Source organism: Ahaetulla prasina, chromosome 2 (genome assembly GCF_028640845.1).
Source record: "Ahaetulla prasina isolate Xishuangbanna chromosome 2, ASM2864084v1, whole genome shotgun sequence".
NCBI classification, from domain to species: domain Eukaryota; kingdom Metazoa; phylum Chordata; class Lepidosauria; order Squamata; family Colubridae; genus Ahaetulla; species Ahaetulla prasina.
The window spans coordinates 193,447,144-193,472,427 of NC_080540.1; the positions used below are offsets into that span (position 1 = coordinate 193,447,144).

Consider the following 25,284-nt stretch of genomic DNA (forward strand, 5'->3'; position numbering starts at 1 on the left):
TTTTAGGGAATTTGTAAAAAAGCGCGGGGAATTGTCGGTGCAAGGGGGGTGTTTGCTCTGGGGGGATAGAGTGGTGGTCCCAGAGAAATTGCGGAAAAAAGTTCTGGAACTTCTGCACGAAGGCCATCCTGGGATCGTGAGAATGAAGGGTTTAGCCAGGAGCTATGTGTGGTGGCCCTTGATGGACATGGAGATTAGCGATAGGGTTGGGAAATGTCAAGCATGCCAGGAATCCAGACCACTACCACCAACGGCCCCAATCCGAGAGTGGGAGAAACCCCAGGGCCCATGGTCCCGAATCCATATCGACTTTGCCGGCCCGTTCCACGGCCAAACATTCTTAGTGGTGGTAGACGCATTTTCCAAATGGCTGGAAATCATTCTAATGAAATCCATGACCGCAGAGGCTGTAATTTCAGTCCTCGGCACCTTTTGTAACACACGGGTTACCAGACACACTCGTTTCAGACAACGGGCCACAGTTCACGGCGACCCTTTTGAGGGGTACTTGGCGGAGGGCATCCGACATGTCCTCTCGGCGCCTTTCCACCCTGCGACGAACGGCCTTGCACAGCATTTCGTCCGGGCGCAAAGAGGCATTGTCCAGAATCAGACCCGGGATTGGCAATTAAAATTGACACCTTCTTAGCGGTACAACACAGAACCCCTTGTGTAGCGACTGGCGCAGCCAGCAGAGCTACTGATGGGGAGAAAGCTTAGATGCCCGTTAGACAGGTTAAACCCAAACTACACACCAGACGGGTACAAAACAACACCGGGCAAAACAAGAGAATTGACAGTAGGGAGTTCCGTATGGGCACACAATTATGGTGAAGGCCCAAACTGGCAAAAGGGAACAATCCTACAAACAACCGGGCCCAAATCATATCTCGTAGAAATAGAGGATGGCCGGGTTTGGAAACGCCACATAGACCAGTTAAGAAAAAGAATAGCCACCAGTCTAGAAACAGACGAAACAAGCCCTGACTATCCAATGATTGAATCCACAGCTAACTCAAACCCGAGAAAACCGCAGGACTTATCTGAGTTCCAGCGACACCAACCGGTCCCTCTGAAGGAAAGCAGGAACGACTCTGCAAGTAATCCAAGGCCGGATGGCCTGGAGGAGGAGCTGAGAGGAACGAACAGTCCCTCCGGCCAGCTCGACTCACTCCCAGATAATGAACTGCGCAGGTCCGAAAGAGTTAGGAGACGCCCTGCGTACTTACGTGACTACGTTGAAAAATAATTATTCATTTTATGTAAATAGGGGTAAAAAGTTTTCTGGGAGGGGAGGAGTGTAATGTATCTTTAAGGGTTTTGGAGGGAAAATAGAGCGGGAAATAGCACGTTGCTAATTGGCTGATAGCCTCCAGCTGAACTGTATATAAGGAGGGGTTTTTACCGTTTGCTTTTGCTGGGTTCACCATATAGTAAAGAGCTGTTGTTACTCATCTGGTCTCCTGTCTCGTTATTGCCCGAATCTAACAGTATCTGCCTCTTTGTGATCAGCAATCCCCACCATCACATCTTCCACTGTCTCCCAAAGTTTGCTGAAATTCATATTCATAGCATCGATGACACTATCTAACTATTACATCCTCTCCAATCCCCCTTCTTCTTTTGCCGTCCACCTTTCCCAACATCAGGGTTTTTTCCAAATGCATTCAGACATAGAGATGCATAATAATTCATTCATGGAAGCAAAGCAAAGGTAGTAATTGTTCTCCAGGTTTCTCTTGTAGGCAAACCAGGACTGCAAAATAGGCAGAAAACCCAGAAGTGAGACAGAAAGGGGTAGTTTCTTCAACCCTCCTCCTCCTTCCTGCACCATGCATTGTCCAGATGGAAAGTCTTGAGCTGGGATTAGAGAGAAAATACATCTTCTCCAGTGAAGGACCAGAAAGGCTCTTCAGGCTACAGGCTGATCTTGAGATATTCCTATGTAAAGGAGAACAATATGGACTCTGGAAACAAGTGCTAAGGTGTGTTTGCTGTATGCATATGGCTATACACAGAGCAGAACCACGTTTCCCCAGGTTTAATTTAATTTATTTTTTAATTAGCTTTTTTTATTACTGCCTTTTTCCCCCTTTTAATTTTATATTTCTTAGTTTTTACCATATTTTGTTTGGTCAATAAAAGAAAAGTAAAAATAGAAAATAAAATAAGTTTAGTATTGTTTAAAACACTGTATATTTGCTCCTTCCTGATCTCTTTTTCACCTTATTCTAATCCTATCTCCCATTCTGCTTTCTCTATGCGGTGCTCCAAATTACTTACATGTGCATATTTGTAATCTTATATAAAAAGATTCCAAATATGATTCAAAGAGTCATTTTGCTTTGTTTCAGAAAGAAGGAAAAATTAAGCATTTGTTTATCACTTCTCAGTTGAGACTTGAACTATCCTTTTCCCAAACAAACAGCAACTAGAAATCTTTTCATAATAAATACAGTTTAAATTTTAGGAAAAGGATGAGGAAGATGTGCATGTGTCCTACCCATCTTTAATATTAACTTTGTAATGTATATGTCTAGAATTTGTGAAACTGGAGAGGGGAGGGGGGGAAGTCCTGCAGGACCAGGAACTTAGCTCATTCTAAATCATGAAGGCTTTTACCTGCAAAGCTTTTGTCACTGTTAAGCCTTCAAATCGCTCATGTGGAGTATGAGGGGAACGTCTGCCACGATAGCCATCTCCTGTTCCTCCAGCTGCCTGAAACACGCATAAACTTATGAGAGATCTGGTATTGTCCTTCACCAGTGAAAAGCTTCTCTTTCTGTCAGACGGGATCACGCAGAGCATTTGCCGGCTCCTATCCTCACCATGGACAGACGAAGGATGTCTTTGCATTCTGATTCAGTCAGGACTCTATCAAAGACGACCCTCTGGGTACCATTGAGTTGGTGAGAATCCATGGTGATGGTGATGTCCTCAAAAGGTAGTGGTTCTGGAAAAAATAAGGAGGGCAGAAGTGTATATAGAGATGCCATCAAACATTACTGTTCATCGTGAGTACAAAAGAAGAAATAGGCCTCAACCTATGACCACAACTGAGCCCAAAATTGTTATTGATAATTTAAACATTTGTTAAATGAATTTGCCCTATTTTACAACTTTTTGTGCCACAATTGTTAAGTGAATCACTGCAGTTGCTAAGTTAGTAACACAGTTGTTAAGTGAATCTAGCTGCCCCATTAACTACTTTTTGGAAGGTTACAAAAGATGATCACATGATCATGGGACACTGCAATCATCATAAATATGAGTCAGTTGCCAAGCTTCTAAATTTTGATCACGTGACCATGGGGATGCTGCAACAGTCATAAAGTGTGAGAAATTGTCATGTGACTTTTTTCAGTGCTGTTATCACTAAATGAACTGTTATAAGTCGAGGATTACCTGTATGCTCTAAATTTCTCTGAACATATATGTGCCCTTCTTATAAATTATAATCGGCATAAGGGACTTTGAAAGACTTCATGCCACTAAACAATCCTCACTTGCAGATTATTCTTTGGAAGCTGATACAAAAAATCTACTGCTAGGCTGTCATTATCCATCAATTTCAGAATTCAGATGCAAGGTTACAGAAATGGTCCGATACAAAGCTTATAGCTGTGCTACTGACTCAACTGTTATCACAGGTACCTTGATATCTGTGGTCTTATTATTATACTGAATTATTCATTTAAAACGTTTCTTCAAGGCTCAACACAATTTCCAATGGAAAATGAAAAGTAGTATCTGAATTAAATTAAAAACAGATATCCATTTAATAGAATTAGCAGCAGCTATTACTCAGGGCCACTTAGCAACTATTGAAATTTCAAAATAGTTAGATTTTACATTTTAAAAACTACTGTAAAATCATAGCTGCTACAATCTCATTAGTGATATAATTCCAAAGTCTTGGGAAAACAGAGGTAAAGGTCCTTACAGCACTCATTGTCCTTGACTCATGGACCATTATAGTCATAAATCAAGTACTACTTATAGCCAAATAGAGAATCCATCTCTGTCTGTTTGTCTGCCCCCCCATCTTTTTGTCTATCTGGTTTTCTGCCTGACACACACATGCAAAAACACACACAACGCACCAACACACATAAAAAGTTGACAAATGAATCTTTTGAATAGATACAATTTAGGAATCACTGTACTTATTTAAACAGAAATATAATGCATCTTATCATAGTGGATGATAAATGTGACCCAGTGATATCCGGCTGTTGTCCAGCTTCAAAGTTATTGTCTCCTCTCTGCCCACCCAAGCCAATACTTCCAATGGTGAATTAAAGCATCTACCATCCTTAATCAGCATGATGGAAGTTGTATCAACGTATCTGAACGGTAATAAGATTTTATTTTATTTGAACTAGGATTCATTGGCTGACATACAAACTGAGGACAGTCCTCTGTGGAGAAGAAGCTTGGCCATCCTATCGTTAATATGCCTCTATGCCAATAGGCACTCTGAATACCTTTGGTGCTGAGATAAGTTCTATAGCTTTGCTATCCCTTTGGGTCCTGGTGGCAGCTAGTAAACTGGAATCCCAAACAATGCCAGGCTTCAGCAGGTGAACTTCAGTACTGGGAAGGAGACTTACTCCATCTCATATTTAGGAGAAACTGGAATCATCCTGCTGGAGTCTCCTTCTTCTCTCATTATGATACGAAGAAGAAACATGATATCTTTCTTCCCATTTATCAATTCTTTTTCCGGTACTCACCATTTTGATCCCGTTGTTGCATATATGAGACCTTCAAGCTTCGTTTCTCCTGATCTTCTCTTGGGATTAATAAACAAATATAGAAAAGGCCATAACTACAGGGCATGAGACTGCCTCTTCAATCAAACAGCTCAGCAATAAATCAAATCTGTTATAATCTCTATTCCGTTACATTTAAGGACTCTTTAAAAAATCTTTCCTAACAGAGCTGAATCTTTGCCTTTCATTAAAGTGCCTTAGAATTGCATCCATATCTTACGTTTCTGCTCTGAAACTTACTTGTGTTTCTCCTTCATGCTTTCAGGGATCAGTTCCTCAGGAGTCCATAAATCCTAAAGAAACACATCCAGGACTTAGCACTACAAAATTAAGTTTAGTGGCCCATTTTCTTTTTTTACAGGATTGCATTGGAGCAGACACTTTCTCACCACAGCAGGCGCATGTGTCCTACTTTCTGGCTATTCCACACAGCAGAAATATTAGTGAAAGTTCAGCAGACTGAAAAAAAAATCATCTGTCCTGTTTCCTATAGTTCTACAAGCAGTGTACTCCTTCCCACACAATCAGTAACAGCTTCTTAGAAACACTTCCATCTATAATTAGCACTTTTACTGTGATAACACACCACCTTTGAAACATTTTTTCTATTTGACCGGCTTTAAAATGCTATCATTTTAAAGACCTCTATTTGACATATATTTTAAAATTCTATGCTGCTTTATGTTTACTTTGCACTCTTCTTATCTATTTTAGTCTGGTATTGTTTTAGAATTTTGTTGTGTTGTAAGATAGCATATCTGGGATGTTATGTTTCTTACATATTGCCCTGATAGTCTTAGATGAGATTGGCTGAAAAAGACTTACAATAAATGAATATATGTCCTTAAAGCATAACTTCTTTAAGTTCATTTTAGGCATCAGAAAGAGGATCCTATGTACTATTTTATCAAGTAGTATTTGATAGATGAGATAAATGAATAGCTTTGTTGCAAGGAAGCCATGAAGAATCTACCTTTGAAAAAAGACAACCACTTACTGGATCCTTAAAAGTTTCATCAAGGTGCTGTACTGCATAATAGATCAGTTTCTTTTCCATAAGGGATCTTTGCACATAACGGCGGATATTCTGTGGATTGAAAGCAGATGTTACAACATGGTAATATAAAATAATGTACAGAAATCATAAATGATTTGAGTGTTTCTTGTTCAAGAAAACAAGACACAAAATACACACAACAACCTCTGCTGCAGGCAATCAACCCTGCCTTCAGGTCAAACTAGATGTTATATTCAATATGAGCTTCACATTTCTGTCTTGTGGTCCCAGTCATAGCAGAGACAGGGATTAATGCCACCCCATGCTGCAACCATCCTTGCAGTTATTACTTGCACCTGAAGGGAAGCTGCTAGTCAACAGCAACTTGGGGCAAACAGCAGTGATAGCGCTAAAGGACAAGAGAGAAAAAATATCCACAACTTTCATCTTAGACTTCTGAAAATGCAGTGCCCTAAACTAACACCAGGTTTTGTACCTTGGGGAATCAAAAAGGGGGGCTCCAATAGATTGAAATATGTACGAGCTTACTTTCTTCCCAAGCAAAAGCAGCTGCTTGCCAGCTAAACAAATCTTAGTTGATTCATGGTCATCACATTGTGTGAGCATCAGAAAAAGAAGAAAGAGAAAGTAAGGGCACACAGATTTCTTGCCAAAGGGATTATGGGTGATGGGCTAAGAATGAGCTGGAAATATTTTAATCTGGTGTCTATCCTTCTCTTTGCTTTACCAATTCATTCATTGGGGACTATCTTAATTTCTTGCCATTCACTCTGAGGAACTTATTGCAGTCCCAGACCAATATTTAAGAGAAGACAATTTTATAACACATTAAATATTATATATTCTGTATAACAGGACTTATACAGAAAGTAATAATGTAAAGGATGATCTTTGCAAACTATGACTGTTGTTAAAAATTCAATAACCTTATTGAAAATAACTAAATGTTATTTAGTTAACATTTCGGGTAGAATGATCAGCTCCTGCTCAGAGGAGCAATTAAGATTTCTAATGATTGGTGTCATGAATTCTATTGTTCATTTATTTCAAAATATAGCAGTGCATATGCAACAGATTCAACTTCTACCAATAAACATATGCCAGTGTGATTTTCATAGAGAATATTGATATATCTACCCGTTTTTGCTCTTATAGGCAATTTGTCAATTTGTAAGCTATGCTGGAAATAAAAAATTGGTATTGGATAGCTTCCAACCTAGAAGCATCCTTATAAATACATAACTGAATGCCATATAATATAATATAATATAACATAACATAACATAACATAACATAACATAACATAACATAACATAACATAACATAACATAATATAACAACAACAACAACAACAACAACAAAGTTGGAAGGGACCTTGGAGGCCTTCTAGTCCAACCACTTACCCAGGCAGGAAACTCTACATCATTTCAGACAAATGGTTATCCAACATTTTCTTAAAAATTTCCAGTGTTGGAGCATTTACAGCTTCTGCAGGCAAGTTATTCCACTGATTAATTGTTCTAACTTAGGAAATTTCTCCTTAGTTCTAAGTTGCATCTCTCCTTGATTAGTTTCCATTCATTGCTTCTTGTTCTACCCTCAGGTGCTTTGGAGAATAGTTTGACTCCCTCTTCTTTGTGGCAACCCCTGAGATATTGGAACACTGCTATCATGTCTCCCCTAATCCTTCTTTTCATTAAACGAGACATACCGAGTTCCTGCAACCGTTGTTCATATGTTTTAGCCTCCAGTCCCCTAATCATCTTTGTTGCTCTTCTCTGTACTCTTTCTAGAGTCTCAACATCTTTTTTACATCATGGCGACCAAAACTGAATGCAATATTCCAAGTGTGGCCTTACCAAGGCATTATAAAGTGGTATTAACACTTTATGTGATCTTGATTCTATCCCTCTGTTTATGCAGCCCAGAACTGTGTTGGCTTTTTTGGCAGCTGCTGCTGGCTCATATCTAAATGGTTGTCCACTAGGACTCCAAGATCCCTCTCACAGGTACTACTATTGAGCAAGGTACCACATATACAGTACCTGTGCATTTTGTTTTTTGTTTTTTGCCTAAATGTAGAACCTTACTTTTTTCACTGTTGAATTTCATTTTGTTAGATAGCGCCCAATGTTCAAGTCTGTCAAAACCCTTCTGTATGTTGAGCCTGAGTCTAGTACTTTAGCATTGAATGTAGTTGTTACTGTGCTGATATGCACATTTAATAATTGCAAAGGATGCTTTGGGGGCTCATATGAAAAGGTCCTTAGCTTGATTGATCCAGGAAGTAAATGATTGAAAGTGGATGCATAGGTTTTTAAAAGTCATGATTTGTTCTATATTGTAGGTCTATCATTAATCATCCACTAAATTGAGTGCTTGAAACACTGGAGAATATTAAAACCTTTCTTTTAGAGTAATTGGTCTCAAGGTATTCCCTATGGTAATAGGAAGATAATGCTTTAAGACATCTAACATAAACCCACTTGGATTATGAAAGAATAGCTTTATTATTGGCACAGAGAGGAATGGGTACAGAGCAATGAGTAAGAGTTGGTGGATAAAATTCTAACCATATTATTATTTAATTTATATATTAATACATGTTTTATAGCAAAGACTACTTCTACTACTACTATTAGATGGGTTCAACATAGTTGAGTGACTGCATCCAGTGAAAACTTATTAGTGGCTTACTTCAATTTATAGAAAGAAATATGGAGAGGAGTGCCACAGAGTCCAATCCTGTAGTGTTCAATATTTTTATCAGACACTTGGATGAATAACTGATGGGACACTTACAAAGTGCAGAGATGGAAAGGATGATTAATATTTTAGATGAACAAGTGAAGATGTTAATAGATCTAGACAGGCTTAAAGAGTGGATTGAAATGAATAGGATTGAATTTAGTAGGGAGACATATCAGATTCTGTATCTTGGTAAGAAAAATGCAAACACTAAAGAGTGGAAGAAAATTTGATTGTCAGTAATATATGTGTAAGTGACCTGAATGTCCCTGTTAAACACATATTAAATATGGTGCAGCTGCTAAAAGACAAATGCTACTTTGGGATGTAATAACAGTAGCACAGAGTCCAGATGATGGGAAGTAATTGTTTCACTCTATGGGGCCTTAGTAAGCCTCCATTTGAAAAGCTCTATCCAGTTCTGGGTCCCACAATTGAAAAAGGATAGTGACAAATCGAAGTATGTTTGGAATATGACTATCAAGATGGTGAATAGTCTGGAAACCAAACTCTATGAGGAACTTTTAAAAGATTGGAATACATTTCATCTATAGGTAAATATTTAAGGTAAGATACAATAATAGTCTTCAAACATCTGAAGGATTATCACACAGACGAGAGCATGGACTTATTCTCTATTTCCCAGAGGGCTGGACCAGAACCAGTGAATTAAAATTATTAGGTGCCAACTAGACATCAGGAGAAACTTGTGAGTTCATGGACTGTCAGCAATGGAGCAGGTTACCACATGAAGTGGTGAGTTCTCCTTTGGAAAAAAAAGTCTTTAAGCAAAGATTAGTCATCTGTCAGGGATCTTCTAGTGCAGGGGTGTCAGACCCAATTTCATTGAGAGCCACATCAGGACTGGGTTTGACCTTGGAGGACCGGGCGTGGCAATGGTGGGCATGATACTGAACTGCACCTCCGCAGACATGGTTTCATAAACTTATAAAAATAGGATGGAGAACATTTCTGTGATTTTGTTTTTTTAATACTTGCTTGATCTACTTGATCACCTCATGAGTGAGAGACCAGTTCAAGAAACTGACTCCATAGGAAGACTAGAACTATAAATTATTGACATAGGCTAGTAGCAGAATTCTGCAAGCCTGAAAGGTAAAACATTTTACTTTTCCTCCCTTTTATAACCTTCTGAGTCAAGGACAGCTTCCTGCAATACTCCGGAAGTCCCGTTTTGGGCCTTGAAGGCCTCCTGGGCCACTCAAGAGGCCCAGTTTTGGTCCTGGAAGGCCTCCTAGGCCACTCCGGAGGTCTCATTTTGGGCCTGGAAGGCCTCCTAGGCCACTCCGGAGGCCTTGTTTGGGCCTGGAAGGCCTCCTGGGCCACTCCGGAGGTCTCATTTTGGGCCTGGAAGGCCTCCTGGGCCACTCTGGAGGTCTCATTTTGGGCCTGGAAGGCCTCCTGGGCCACTCCGGAGGTCTCATTTTGGGCCTGGAAGGCCTCCTGGGCCACTCTGGAGGCCAAAAGTGGTGCCCCATTTTTGCTAGCAGAGGCACTGCCGGCTGATCCTTTGCTATTTTCAGACTGGCCCTGCGAGCCAGATCTAAACACCCTGCGGGCTGGATCTGGCCCACGGACCTTGAGTTTGACACCCCTGTTCTAGTGAAACCTCCAAGGCCCTTTCCAACTCTATGATGCTATCACTGAAACCTTATTAATTTGTCAAAACTGAGAACTGAGAAAGAGTTCAGATAAGAAAAATGCTGCTGGCTACCTCTCTGGCTGGAATAGCTATTTCTTTTCCCAGATCTGCTTGGTACTCTTTCAACCTCTCCAGCATTTTTTCATCTGATGGATAGAACAGCAGGAAGGTAGCTGCACATTCAGCAGCAACAGTCCGATTTCCAACTAAAAGAAAGAAAATGATCTTCAACATCATGTTTTTTGTTTTCTGTCTGCCATTCTGTCAAAGGTTGACCCTTACATGAACTTCTCAGCTGTTCATTTCCTGCTTACCTTTGTCATAGGCAAATTGCAATAAATCAAAATGAGATGGGATGAAATCTTCTGTGGAAGACACCCTGCCTGGCTTGGTGGCAATATCAAGGACACACTCTTGCCTGCATTTCAAGACCTGGACATAATGAGCTGGAAAGCAGAGACAAACACAAGGGACTTTAGCAACACTGAAACAAGTATTGCAAAGATTCCCACATTTTCTGTGTTTCTTATTTCACCATTCAAGTAATGTTAAATTTAAATTTACATAGTTTGAATGTGACATTTTATTTCAAAATCTAATTCTTGTTGGCCTATCTACATTGTTTTGGCTTGTGTCAGTATGACAGCCTGTGAAGTGCTGATTGCCTATACAAGTTAAGTGCAGAATGCTATGTTGTTTATTATTATTTTTAAAAAAGTCTTAGGTGAGCAAAGTTTGGGAAAAATGGCCTCAATTTTAGTGGGCCAAGGGAGGCGTCAAGACTTCCACGTCACGCAAAATAGAAAAGGATAAGAGAGTTTGGATCAGAGATTGGATACTGAAAAGTTCCCCATGGAAACATATCCAGTGCCTGAATTAGTTAGCAGCTGGGTATCATTTTTCAGTGGTAGCATTTACAACCATGTTTTTCATCCAGTCGGACCAGAATTTTTGTATGAACAGATTTTGTTCTGAGCTCTGATATTGACTAATAACCTTCTCCTAATTTTCCCTAGGTCAGTGGAGACCTTTTTTAATTATTGCTTTTGGTACAAATTAGAAAATCTTCAAAATTTACTGCATCTTATTCTGAGACCTAATATTTGATTTCCTCATCTCAAAATGCTTTTTAAAATCCCGATAGCCTGGAGCCATAAATTCATTTGAAATGTCTGTCTTCTCATTGGCCCCTTTTAAAACTGACAGAATTTCTAATTCGTAAGATTGTTCAGAAGTGCAACATTTGAAGGATGAAGGAAACTAGTAATGAAATGCTCTGGCAGTCTTACAAACCCAATCAAGCAATCAATCCTTCCTGACATTTCCTAACTTTAGGGAGTGGGAGAGACTGGCACACTGAATATTGAGAACATGGTCATAGACATCCCCATAAATTTCAGCACAGACTCCCAATTTTTCAATGTTTTTTTTAAAAGTAGCCAATAACTTAATTTTCTTCCATATCTGATTCCAAATTTCAGGATTCTCCCCTCCCATTTTTTTTGGAAAAGCTATTGTGAGAACATGAAAAAATGGCAGTTGTTTCTCTTTACAAGGACACTTTTTCTAATCAGTTTTAATAAGTCCACAACAAGATCCATTAATATCTTACCCTGAATATTTAATCAAACCATTCAAACAATTTCTTCTAAAAAATAACTGTACAATTTCACTGATTAAGAGCTATACTTCACTTAACTGCTGCTAATTTGGTGGAAAAAACTTTTCCATCGATCTCCCATGACATGCTCAAGTATGCTGTGCTATGCAGTAAATCATTTTCCTCACTTAGATAAACAGGCCACAGGATTTCCTCAGTGAATTATTTTGCATCACCTCGAAGCTTTGTACAGTAGTTCCAATACTCAGTTCTCTTTGTTATTCCTGAAAAGAAAGCCTCAGAAGCAAAAGGCTATGCTGCTTTGCAAAATACCTTCAAAAGCATATTTTGCTCAATCTTTTGTCCAAGTGACATATTCCTTTGAAGATCTGCAAATCTCTTTTAAAAAAGATGTTTCTTTCAGACAATGCCTTATGGTTTTCACATACTTGCCAGCTCACACAATTCATCATTCTTTACTAAACCTTTGATGATACCTGCAATGCTTTCATAGAAGCCTAGTTGCGTCTCTTCTTTGTCGTCTTCTCGGGGCCCTTCACAAAGAGCTCTGCAATTCTCCAGTGCCAGCAGCCCCTCTCTGAGCGATTCTTCCAGTTTTGCTGCTGCCTGCTGGTAGTCATCCATACCATAATGATGTATTCCAGCTTCATAAGCTACCTGCAGAGTCAGATAACCAAGTCACCTTTGTTAAAGTCCAAGGACTGTGCAGGAGGTGACTACTGAACCCGAAGAATAATACAATTATGTACTCAAGAGTACAAGTAGTTCTCAACATACAACCAATCTTTTAGTGACTATTTGAAGTTACCACAGCATTGAAAAAATGACTTACAACTGATACTTGCATTTATGACCTTTGCAGCATCCCCAAGACAGGTGAGCAACCTGTGATGTTTTACTTACTGCAGTGATGGTTCAGCAGAGCTTATTATCTCCAAAAAAATTTCAGATCATTTAAAAAAATATATTTTTGGATTTGCCTTATAAGCATTCATATAATAGAAATCCTGTTTTACAACAATAATTTAAAAACACATTTTTAAAGTTTTTAAAAAGAGAAAAATTGGATACAAAGAAAAATATCACTTCTAGAGATCAATAAACATTCAACCTAAAAAAGCAGTTTATTTTTTTAAAAACAGTTGTTAGATTTCTGCTAAATAATTGTTCCATTTGGGGCTATTGCAGAAGTATAATAATAATAATAGTTTAAAGAAGATTAAGGCAAATTTAAAATTTAAAAAGAGGAGACCACAATCAAGCCAACTGGAAAGTAACAGGTATGGGTAGTAACAACATTGCACATTTAAACATCAGCAATTTTTCCTAATTTTGCAGATTGGTTTCTATTGTTCTGCTTGTTTAAATTTACAGATGAAGTTCTGTTCTGAGAACTTGCAGAAGAAATATGAGGAAAACACAGGAGGACAATTTTTTCTTACCCTTTAGAAAGCAAGGACTAACAGCACAATTATCTATGAGAGTCGACATACTCTTAGGCCTTTAGAATCGTGACTCCCAATCTCTACACAGCAGCCTTTCTGATCTGTTCTATAACATCCAGTTTTCCCAAAATATCTCACCCAATGTGGTTCAGCCTCCAGATCCCGAAAGCTTTCAGATTTTACCCCTGCCATGCGCTGATATTTCTCCATATCCTCCCGCATTTGTAGGTGCTGTGGATTGGCTATGAAGAATGTATGAGCTGAAGAGACAGCTTCATCCAGTTTTTTTAACTGTTGAAAAGAGAAAATGAAATCCTTTTTGATTGAATGTAGAATACATGGGAATCATCTCAGTCTGGGAGCAGGGAGGTTAGAAAGGAATACAGCAATCCCTCTGGTTGGATCAATTTGCTCCCAGATAGTAGTACTATTGACTAAAGTATCTGTGAAACAATGTTTATTATATCATAATTATATCATAATTCACATGGTAATTGTAACTAGCAGACACATAGACATACAGGCACACACACACAACTATAATAGACCGTCTCATTTGATTTTAAAAATCCTTATTCTGTATAGTCAATCTGCAGGAAACCTTATCCTGTGTGCATTGATAGCTATGTGGCATCTGGGTTGAATTCACATGATTAACACTGACATGTACAGCAGGCAGTTTTATTTATTTTATTAGAATTATAAAGCCTAATCATCATAGCCTCTCCCAGTTAGGGTGGAAAAAAATGCGCTTTAAAAAAAAACTAGATGGACTTCCGGTTGGCTTCCGTCTTCCTCGGAGGACGCCCTAAGGGCGCCCCGAACTGAGATTCCGTTAAAAGCCGGCGAAACAGCGTTTACCAGCTGTTAGCCGACTTCAAAGCATTCCTTGGGTGAAAGGGAATTGCCTAGAGCAGTTGGAGAGCAGAAGATCTCCCCAGAGGCTCTGCTTTGTTTAGTGGAGCCTTGGAAGGGGGGCCTGCATAATCCAGCCTTGCTCTGGACTCAGCTCGACCCTGCTTTAGGCAGGACGAGAGGAAGACATCCACCTCTGCTCGATTGATTCCGTTTTGAATACTGGATGCAGATGGGGACAAATACAAGTGATCGATTATTGGGGTGGTAAGAAGAAAGCTGACTTCTACTCCCTTTTTAAAAGGAAAGAACTTTTTTTTAACTTTAATTCAGTGAAGAATAAGATGGCGTCTGAGAGGAAGTGGATTGGAAACTGCTTGTGAGTGAAAGTGAATTGCGTTTTTGTGGTTTCAAGTAGAATTGAAGCTCTCCATAGGAAACAAGGTGAAAGTTTCTATTTTACAATTCTAATTAGAGACTTTACTTAAATTAAAATCGCTTTTAAACCACCCAAAGCTCCCATAACAAGAAGGAGGTCTGAAGCAAATTTGGAAGATATGTTAAAGGAACAGAACAGAGTTTCTGAAGAGAGATTTAAAGAACTTATGAATAATATTCATGGTGTGAAGGATCAACTTAGGGAGGAAATTAAAGAGACTAATAAAAAAATTAGAGAAGATTTATTGATGGCTTTTCAAGGTTTGGCAAAAAATTTGGAAGTAATGGAGGATAAAGTGGAAGTAATTAGTCAAGCAAATCAGTATTTGGATAATAAAGTCGGAGAGCTCCAAAATAAAGTGGACAAAAATGAGGACCATGTGGTATTGCAATATAGAGCGTTGGAGAAGGCTTTGAGAATTAGGGGTCTCCAGGATCAGAAGGAAGAAGATCTTTAAAAAGTTATATCAGAAGCCTTAGCTGAAATGTTAGGAATGGACCCTCGAGAAGTTGATTTTCAAATTGATAAGGCATACAGGGTTAATTCTTGGGTAGCGAGGCAGAAAAAGCTCCCAAGAGACATTGTAATTTATTTTTTGACTTCTACAATAAGAAATCAGATTTTGCAAGCTACATACCAAAAGAAATTGCAAATAGGAGAACAGGAGGTGTTGGTTTTGAAAGAGATCCCTGCAAAAATGTTAAAGGATAGAAGGGATTTTAGGTTTTTTATACAAGAGCTTAAGAAGCATCAGATTCAATATAGATGGGAGGTTCCAATTGGCTTAACAGTGTTTTTTCAAGGCAGGAGATATCGAATTGATACTGAGTTGAAAGCAAAAGATTTTTTTTTAATGTATTGAAAGTGGATGTAGAAACAGTGGATAAAAGTCTTCAAGAGAAACAGAGTGGGGAAGCTGAAACTGCACCTGTGATGTCAGTACCTCAAGAACAACCTCAAGAACAAAGAGTGACAAGGGGAGCTATTAGGCGTAAGGAGATAGAGGAATGACTTCAAAGACAGGAACGGGATTCTACTACTGAAGCTGTGGTATGAACCAAGCCGAAGAGTGAGAGTCTTCAGCTAATTGCTCAGAAGCTTCAAGAGGCCAGTGATGGCAAATAAATTTTTGAAATGGAATGTTAATGGTTTGAATTCAGCACAGAAAAGAAGAAAAATATTCCATTATTTGAAACAATTTAAAAACGATGTGATATGTTTGCAAGAGACACATATAAAATTATCAGATCAGAAATATTTGATTAATTCGAAATTAGGTAAACATTTTGTTTCTTCTGCTTTGAATAAGAAAAATGGTATAGTTATATATTTGAAGAAAAATATATCAGCTAAATTAATTGAAGCGGACACTCAAGGAAGATATATTGCTATTGAATTGATATTAGAAGGAAAAAAGACACTTGTGATTGGCATATATTCACCTAATCAACAACAAGAAAAGTTTTATAAATTGTTACATGAAAAATTGACTCTTTGGGACTATAAAACATTTATTATATTAGGGGATTGGAATGGTGTAATGGATATTAGAAAAGATAAAAGAACTCTTTCTAAGATAATTCCTACGCACGCAAAATTGCCTAAATCTTTTTTTGATTTGATGGAAGATTTTGAGTTGAGAGATATTTGGAGAATGCAGAATTTTGATGACAGAGACTATACTTATTTTTCGGATAGGCATCAATTTTTTTCACGTATTGATTTTATATTAATTACCAATGACTTGCTTTCTAGGGTTAAGAAAACAAAGATATTTCCAAGGTGTTTAACTGATCATAGTCCGATATGGATGGAGTTGCAATATGAAGGAGGAAGAAGATCATGGAGAATAAATGAAAATTTGCTTAGATATGAGGATAATGTAAATCAATGTAAAAAACAAATGAAAGAATTTTTTGATTATAATTTGAATATAGGAACTTCGATAGAAATGGTGTGGGACGCCAGTAAGGCCTATATGAGAGGTATTTTGATATATATTAATAATAGACAGAGGAGAAAACTACAAAAACAGCGTAGGGATTTAGAAGAGGAAATTCAGAGGAAACAACAATTACTGGTATATAATCCACATGATTCAAAAATTAATGATGCAATAAAGATATTACAGAATCAATTTAATATGTTAATGGCAGATCAGGTGGCAACAAATATACAATATGCTAAACATAATACTTTTTGTAATGCCAATAAATCAGGGAGGTGGTTGACTTATATGTTAAGGAAAAGACAGAAAGCACGTAATATAGAAAGAATAGAATACAAAGGTAAAGAGAGATTTCAACAGGATAAAATTAAAAAAGCTTTCTTGGAATATTATACAAATTTATATGCTAGAGATACAATATTGAATATGGATATTGATAATTACTTGAAAGCATATAAGGTTAAAGATTTAACTAATGAACAAAGAGAAGAGTTGAATTGGCCTATAACTTCTGAAGAAATTATTTTGGGAATAAAGCAATTAAAATTAGGTAAATCTCCAGGTACAGATGGACTTACAGCAATATATTATAAAAATTTACAGAATGAGATAGTAGGTCCACTTAAGGAGTTATTTAATCAGATACAGATGGGGGGAGGAGTGCCCCCATCATGGAGAACTACTTTTATTTCACTGATACCAAAGGAGGATCAGGATTGTACCAAGCCTGGGAATTACAGACCGATTTCACTCTTGAATAATGACTATAAGATTTTTGCGAAAATAATGGCAAATAGGTTAATGGAAATTGTACTACAAAGGATTCATACTGATCAGTCAGGATTTATAAAGGGCAGACAAATTAGGAATAATGTTAGGCAGATAGTGAATTTATTAGAATATTTGGAAAAGAAAAATCAAATTCCAGCATCGTTTATTTTTTTGGATGCAGAGAAAGCTTTTGATTGATTGCATTGGGAGTTTTTATTTAAATTAGCAGATAAAATGCAATTTGGAAATAGTTTTACAAGAATACTTAGGGCAATTTATGGAGAGCAAACAGCTCAGATAATAATTAATGGTAGTTTGACAGATAGTTTTAAAATTGTGAAAGGAATGAGGCAGGGGTGTCCCTTATCACCTTTATTGTTTGTTATGTCGTTGGAGCCCTTATTGGATAAGATTAGAGAATTTAGGGAGATAGAGGGTATTAGAATTAGAAGACATGAATATAAAGTGAGAGCATTTGCAGATGATTTGGTGATCATGTTGACTCATCCTATAAATTCAAGTGTATATTTGCTGGAATTAATTAATCAATATGGAAAGGTCTCAGGGTTTAAAGTGAATTAAAATAAAACAAAAATAATTATAAAAAACATGACTAAGAATCAGAAAGAAAAGTTAGAGGAAATAACAGAATTTGAAATTGTAAAAAAGGTTGAATATTTAGGAGTTTTTCTTACTTCAACAAATGTGAAATTGTATATATAAGAATAATTATGAAGTGTTATGGCATAAAATTCAGGAAGAAATGAATACTTGGAAAAAACTACAATTATCTTTGTTAGGGAGAATAGCAGCTATAAAAATGAATGTTTTGCCTAAATTCTTGTTTTTGTTTCAGATGATACCGATAATTAAGAAAGATAAAAATTTGGAAGAATGGCAGATTGGAATTAATAAATTTACATGGGAAGGCAAAAAAGCAAGAGTTAAAATGAAAAGAATGCAAGATACACGGGAAAGAGGAGGATTAAAAATGCCTAACTTAAAATTGTATTATGAAGCAGTTGTTCTCTCTGTAATAAGTGATTGGTTTAACTTAACAGAGGAAAGGATTTTGAATATAGAAGGCTATGATTTATTATATGGTTGGCATGCATATTTATTATACGATAAGAAGGTAGATAAAGCTTTTAAGAATCATGTGTTGAGAATTGCTCTTTTGCGTGTTTGGAAGAAGTATTATTATAAGTTAAATTATAAAATTCCTATATGGGCGAGTCCCCGGCACGCAGTAGAGAATATTAGTATAGAACAGGAACAAGAAATGATTACTTACAAAGAACTTTTATACAATGAGAGGGGAAATTTACAATTAAAATCTTTGCATACATTAAAAGAAGAAGGAAGGAATTACACGTAGTTTCAATATGGGCAGTTAAAGGCTAGATGGAAAGATGATCAGAAAATTGGTATTATTCAAAATGAAGAAAATTTGGTAAAACAAATTTGAAATCAAACCCAGGGGCATATAAAGAGATTGTATAATGTGTTGGTAGAAATAGATTCTGAAAGGGACTTGATAAAGGATTGTATGATAAAATGGGCGCAGAATATTCAGGAACCAATAATATTGGAAACTTGGGAGAGAATTTGGGTTAGAAATGTTAAATTTATGCAAGCGCAGAATTTAAGGGAAAACTTTTATAAGATGTTTTATAGATGGCATTTAGATCCTAAGAAACTATCATGTATGTATCCAGATATGCAAGCGAAATGTTGGAGATGCAATAGTGATGATGCTACATATTTTCATGTATGGTGGACTTGTAAGAAAATTAAGTCTTTCTGGATAAAAATTTGGTGGATTATGCAGAATATTTTGAAGAAGAAGATTAAGTTTCAACCACAATTTTTCCTTTTAGGGATTACGATGGACTATACAGTAACTGATACTAAACTGATATTGAACTTGATAACAGCAGCAAGATTACTGATTGGACATTACTGGAAGAAAAAAGAACTACCCACAATAGAAGAATGGATATTGAAAGTTTCTAATTTGGCGGAGATGGCCAAAATCTCAGCCTTTTTGAAAGACAATACTCAAGAAAAATATTTAAATGAATGGAAGAAATTGATTGACTATATTCAAAATAGATATCAGACTAAGAGATATCAGACTGCCTTTGAATGAAGGACGTAATTTTTGAGTTTAAAGGAGGAAGTCAGGATATGTGAAAGAGAAGGATTATAATTGTGTTAGACTTTAAAAATTTAATGTATGAATGTTAGTTTTTTGAACTATACCTTGTGTTTGCTCCGGGAAGTCTGGGGGGGGAGGGGGGTTTTTGAGGGAGGGGGGAGGGAGTGGGGAGGAAAACTTATTTCTTTTTGTAAAACTTTTCAAATAAAAAAAAAAACTAGATGGAGAACTCTAAGGAAACAGAGGAACAAGGAGTCATCTCAAACTTGAGAAACAGGAGAGGAGTCTTCTCAGCTACTGATTAAAAAAATAAACTAGCTATAAAAACCTCAACCACCACCACCACCACAATCAAATAAACCAAGTTGAGGATTGAAAATCAGGTTATTTTAATAGAAACAGGTAAAATCTAAACAGCAATAAATTTAGAATATTTTTACATTCTATGTGTTTAAGTCATTTTTCTTCCTTTTAATTTGTTAAGAAAAACAACACTGACTGTTGAAAGCCCTCTCAGTTTTAGATAGTGATGAATGCCAACTGATCCTCCCCAACCCCTGGAAGGAAGGAAGTGGTCTAAGAAGCTTCAACGGCAAGACAAAATAAATAAATAGAGTTATGATGTGTAAACCCAAAGTGAAAAGAAGTTCAAGATCTCCAACCTTTCACCCTGTAGGATCAGCTTTGCTAATAATGGTCCCCAATAAGAATGCCAACAGCAGGTCAGCCCGAGACATTTTTCTGATTAAGGAATATAGTGTTTTCTCACAAATTAACATCATTACACCACCCAACTATTTTGTCATCACAAACAGATGAAACAAAAAAGCAGTATAAATGTAACACCAGTAACAACAACGCTAAACTAACATTTTATTGCTCATTCATTGGCTATTAAATTATTGTTCATTCCACATTGTGCATCTCAAGAACTGACTTAGGATCCTGTGAGATTAGTTCTTTCCTTTTGAAATGGCCTGCAACCAGTGCTTTTTAAAAGGCCCAACATTTGAAATCAATAGATCAACATTTCATGCAAGGCAGCAGTATAAAATAATTAAAATCTGATGTCAGGAATTTGCTCAAGTTTTATCAAAGGAACTCAATGACCTGAGTATTGATTTCAATGAAAACAAAAAACAAAAATACAGAAAATAAAGTTGAGTGGTAGGGCTGAGATTAATGTCCTGCCCTCTATCTCTCAAGAGTCTGCAATAGAGTTTGCACCCAACAGATAACTTCAGTACTTTAAACCTGTCCCTCACAACCCATCTCTATGAATGTCTCAAAGAACAGAAATACAACCAGAATGTATTAAAAACTGTATTAAAAAGACCAGTTGAAATTCAAAGCCATGAGAGTCTCTGCAGGAAAATTTAAGAGCTTCCCGGAGTTTAGGAAGGTATTCGATGTATGCTAATACTTTGGTGAGGGTTGGACGGTCTGGGGGGGTAACTGTTGCGCCGCTCTCCTCGCGGGCGTGGAAGAGGGTGGCCGAGGACGGGCAGCCACATCAGCAGCTGCAGCACACCGAGGGTCCCGCCCTCTCCGCCGCTCACCTTGAAGAAGGCAATTTGCAAGTAATTGTAGGGCTCCCTCACTTCAAAGTCCTGTTGGATGGCGCGGCTGGTTCGATAGCGGGACAGCTGCCCGCCCAGCCTCCGTCCCAGGCATTCCTCCAGGCATTCTGCTCGCTGCAGTACCCGGTCAAAGAAAGTGGTCTCCCACGGCTGGAAAGGCGACTGACTCCCAAAACAGGCTTCCCTCTGGCATCCGCTTCGGCACTTTCGGCGCGCCTCCTGCAGCTGCGAATAGCTGTGGAGAGAGCGCTGTAGCAGCTCGGAGGCCCGAGGCCAGTCCTGGGCGAAGTACGCCCGCACCCCATCAGCGTAGAGCAAGTCGAAAGGGGCTACTTGGTTCGAGCCTGAAGAGAAACAGCCGCAGCTTCCAGCGAGGAGGAGGAGGAGGAGAGAGAAGGGGAGCATGGCCGAGACGAAGAGGGGACGCCGGGAGCGGGATTCGAGGGAATGAAAGCCAGAAGAAAAGCTGTAAACGTAGCTGGAAGGAAGGGGGTGGGCGGAGAGAGAGAGAGATGCCTCGGCTGCTTTCCGCTCTTCTGCTTGGCTGGAATGGAAAGGGGGCCTGCTGGAAGGAAAGGAGAAGGCGGAGACCCAAAGAGGAGGAAAGAAAGGTACGGTACTCCAGAGCCGCCCGTGGCTGGAAAGTCCTCCTGAAGCGGAGGGGTTGGCCAAGGAGCGAGAGAGCCCTGAAACTCTGGGTTCGAGTCATTGGGCGCGAGAGGAGAATCTCTCCGAAGGGAGGGAGGACTGGATGGACGTTTAAGTAGGTACCTCCCCGCTCAGAACACAACAGACGCTCCGGCCTTTGAAGTATACCCATAAATGCCCTGTTTAAACGGAAGTTCGCCTTTGTTTGCAGATAAAAGGTAATGTATGGTTTATTACTTGTGTTTTGCTACAGATGCTTTGGCTGTTGCATGTGTGAGCTGAAAGGGCCTTTAATGAGCATCCCTAGAGGTGACAAAAGAGCTTGAGCCTTAATTCCCCCTCCCGGATCTTTGCATATAACAGGTGATTCAACTGAGACTGCTCTGGAAGGTGCCCATCAGTTATTTTAGAGACGACGGTATCACAGCAGGTGGCAGCACCCGGTTGACCCTGGCTGGCTGGAAGCTGAACAGGGATGCATGGAGAAAACCTGCAGGAAATTCCACTGCAGTACTGTGGATTTGACCTCTTTTCTTTTTCGTTTTAACATTTGCACACTTCTTAAAAACTCAGTCCTGCTATTGCTCAACTTACTTTTATATTTCTCTTAACCCACTCACTTCCTACTATATAACAGAGCAGACCTATGTATTTTGCTCACTCCCTGCCCAGCCTAATATCATCCTGCACTTCCTGAATTTTGCTCACAGATTCTTTTTGTATTCTTTCAGTCAGAAGCCTGCCAAACACTATTCCAGGTATATGTAACAAATGAATCCACCTGTAGTTTTTCACTCATCTGTTTTGTATAGAGGAACAACCTTGGTTTTCCTTCTGATATCATGCCACATTGCCACAAGTTAAATCAACGCTGAGTTTTACTTCACGCTGCTCAATGCAAGCTAGGATTTCTTATGCAGAAGCTATCTTACAAGCCAGTGTACTGTTGCCCTTATTCTGCCACCTGATATGTACACACAGCTGTTCTTGGACACAGATACTACAGTGGAGAATGAGTGGCTGCTGAATGAATGTGGACTGAGCACAGGCGTGAGTGACCTGTAGAAGAGAGTCTGGTTGATATGCATTAGTTGTGCAGAGAAAATGAAGAGGATTAAATTGCAAAATAGTTACCTGAATGAAGAGTGCACAGATCAAGAAAAAGGGGAATGACTAGAAAATCATGGTTGGACAGAGTTGGAAAGTGAGAAAGACACGTGGACAGTTTGGTGTGAAGGAGGCGCTCTCTGAGGGAGATGGGCAGTTTAGAATATGAAATATAAGTACTGGTAAATACAATAAGATGTAGCCGTATTTCCTTTTCTTTGAATTGATGCCATTAGTTTCTTATTTCTTTCTGCATTTTGCATAATACTTAGTCTAAAAAAAGAATCTTCTGATGAATATCTCTGCGTCTCTTTTTTCCCTGAATGTAATTCTTTGAATAAACATCTTGTGAAGAAATGCTTCTTTTAATCAGTTCTGAATCATGCACCTTTAGTTTCATTGGATGACCCCAACACCTAGTATTTTGAAAGAATAAGAAGTCTGCTACAACATACAATGTAAAGACTGTAACAGTCACTATGTAGGACAGGCTGAAAATTAGCAGAGCGCATCCATGAACAGCAACTAGCAGTAACAGCATGACTTCTGTACATTCAACGCTGGGAAGACCGTATGATATCTAAGTAAGTAGAAGAACGTTTACTAAAGAACTGGCAATGATGGCTAAATTAACGGCTCTTATGAAAGAAAAGTCACTGAAGAAATTCATCTGGAATTTGGCGGTCTTTTGTGGAGAAAATGGGAAAAAAATAAATTATTTCTTCATCTATTAAATATACATTCCGTCCATCTCACTATGCAAAGCGACACTGGGTGGCTATTATGATATATGGATTTGATGATTAATTTTTTTTTTAAAAAATCCTTTTTGGGAGAAAATGGACATTATACTGCAGTGTTAAACTAACAAATTTAAGTGTATTTTAATATCAGAAGTTGGAAGTCAGCCTTTGTTTATATTTTTGCTTTATATTTTTGCACTTCTGTGTCTATTTCTTTATATTTCTTTCTGATTGTTAGTTTTTATATGTATGTACTATAGAAAAATTAATAAAAATATTAGTAAGAACACCAACTAGCAGACAGACTCATCCATGGTTTCAACTGAGAAACTTATCATCCTAGACCAGTGATGGTGAACATTTTACTCACCAAGTGTCAAACAGCTACGTGCTTTGCTTGCGCATGTACTATCCATACTAACGTGCTGCTCCTCCCCCATGCGCTGCATGTGCAACCGCACCATCTGCGCATGCGCACAGCTTTCACACATGCCCCATGTGCTTCACATGCAACCACACCATCTGCGCATGTGCACAGGTTTCATGCAGCTCCCCTGTGCGCTGCGTGTGCAATCGCACCATCTGTGCATGAATGTGGTTTTGTGCGCGCAATGCACACGTGAATGCCTTTTGCGCGTGTGCATGCTGCACACAAGTACTCATGCGTATGTCCAAACGTGCTTGCATGCGCTGGAGAACTCCGAAGACCAGCTGGGTCCCCTGAATTGCACGCATGTGTACCGGAGGCCTGAGCACCAACTGGGGTGCACGCACATGCACAGTTACAAGTGAGTTGGGCGACAGCTTGCATGCCCGGAAAGATGGCTCTGCATGCCACTTCAGGCACACGTGCCATAGGTTCACCATCACAGTCCTAGATGAAGACAAATCCAAAAGTGTTAGGGAATTCCTGGAAGCTTGGCATCAATAGACATCACATTATTCAGAAAAAACAATAACAAAGACCAAAACACATGCGCTCCAGCAACCAGATACTCCAGATAAGTGGGCATTAACACCAAACAATGAAGCAGAACACAACTGCATAATCGAGGACCTATCGAGGAGGGCAACTGAACTATATATAAACAAGGAGTGAAGCCCACAATCACCTGCACCGATGATATTACCTAGTCAGATAATGAAACAACTGCAAGCTAACAGTCAAGCTTAGAGAGGCCAAGGACACCACAGTTCAGTCCTGAGCTACATACCGGTACACTCTATTTTATATACTTCTCTTGTGTGTCCTCTTTTATTTGTTTCTTCTCAATCAAAAAGCATTACTTTCATAGGAAAGTTCTTTTCAGTTCTTTAATGATTTTGATTGCCCCTTTCTGCAGTTTTCCCATTGTTAAAATGTCCTTTTTGAGGAGGTAGTCAGAAAAAAAATCTGCTTTAGTAGAGATTACCATCACTATTCAAAACAGCAAAATTTCCATTATGTTCCCTATAAGAATTTTCTGAAATGTATTTTCTTATGTGACTTTGCTTCTCCTTTTTCCTCACTGTTGTGCATCTTCCATTTATTTAATTTCCATTCTGAATAATGGATATAGCTACTTTCCCTTTGGAATGACAGATAGTGATGTAGAAGGCCATATTGGCCAAAGTCCAAGAGATGTTGGTCCTGTCACCAAAAAGGCAATTCTTACTGTATATAGCAGGAGGTCAGTTTTCTCTGACAAATCCCTAACTTTTGGCTTGTTTCAATCAAACCAGTGGTGCTCCCAGATAAGTTGAATCCATATAGGAGTTTAAA

The 25,284-nt window shown here is 38.5% G+C and overlaps 1 protein-coding gene across 1 annotated transcript in view; it reads right to left on the reverse strand.

Annotated features, from left to right (window-relative positions):
* Positions 1 to 21,883, reverse strand: part of P3H3 (prolyl 3-hydroxylase 3) — a 43,040-nt gene extending 21,157 nt beyond the window's left edge. Inside the window, exons 1-10 of the mRNA XM_058170228.1 lie at positions 21,004 to 21,883; positions 13,409 to 13,561; positions 12,302 to 12,482; positions 10,519 to 10,650; positions 10,277 to 10,410; positions 5,773 to 5,862; positions 5,016 to 5,068; positions 4,737 to 4,795; positions 2,829 to 2,953; positions 2,623 to 2,718 (exon numbers count right to left, since the gene is read on the reverse strand). Coding sequence (XP_058026211.1) covers positions 2,623 to 2,718; positions 2,829 to 2,953; positions 4,737 to 4,795; positions 5,016 to 5,068; positions 5,773 to 5,862; positions 10,277 to 10,410; positions 10,519 to 10,650; positions 12,302 to 12,482; positions 13,409 to 13,561; positions 21,004 to 21,429 — 1,449 coding nt within the window. The 5' untranslated portion in view covers positions 21,430 to 21,883. The remainder of the gene's footprint in view (positions 1 to 2,622; positions 2,719 to 2,828; positions 2,954 to 4,736; positions 4,796 to 5,015; positions 5,069 to 5,772; positions 5,863 to 10,276; positions 10,411 to 10,518; positions 10,651 to 12,301; positions 12,483 to 13,408; positions 13,562 to 21,003) is intronic.
* Positions 21,884 to 25,284: the final 3,401 nt, after the last annotated feature.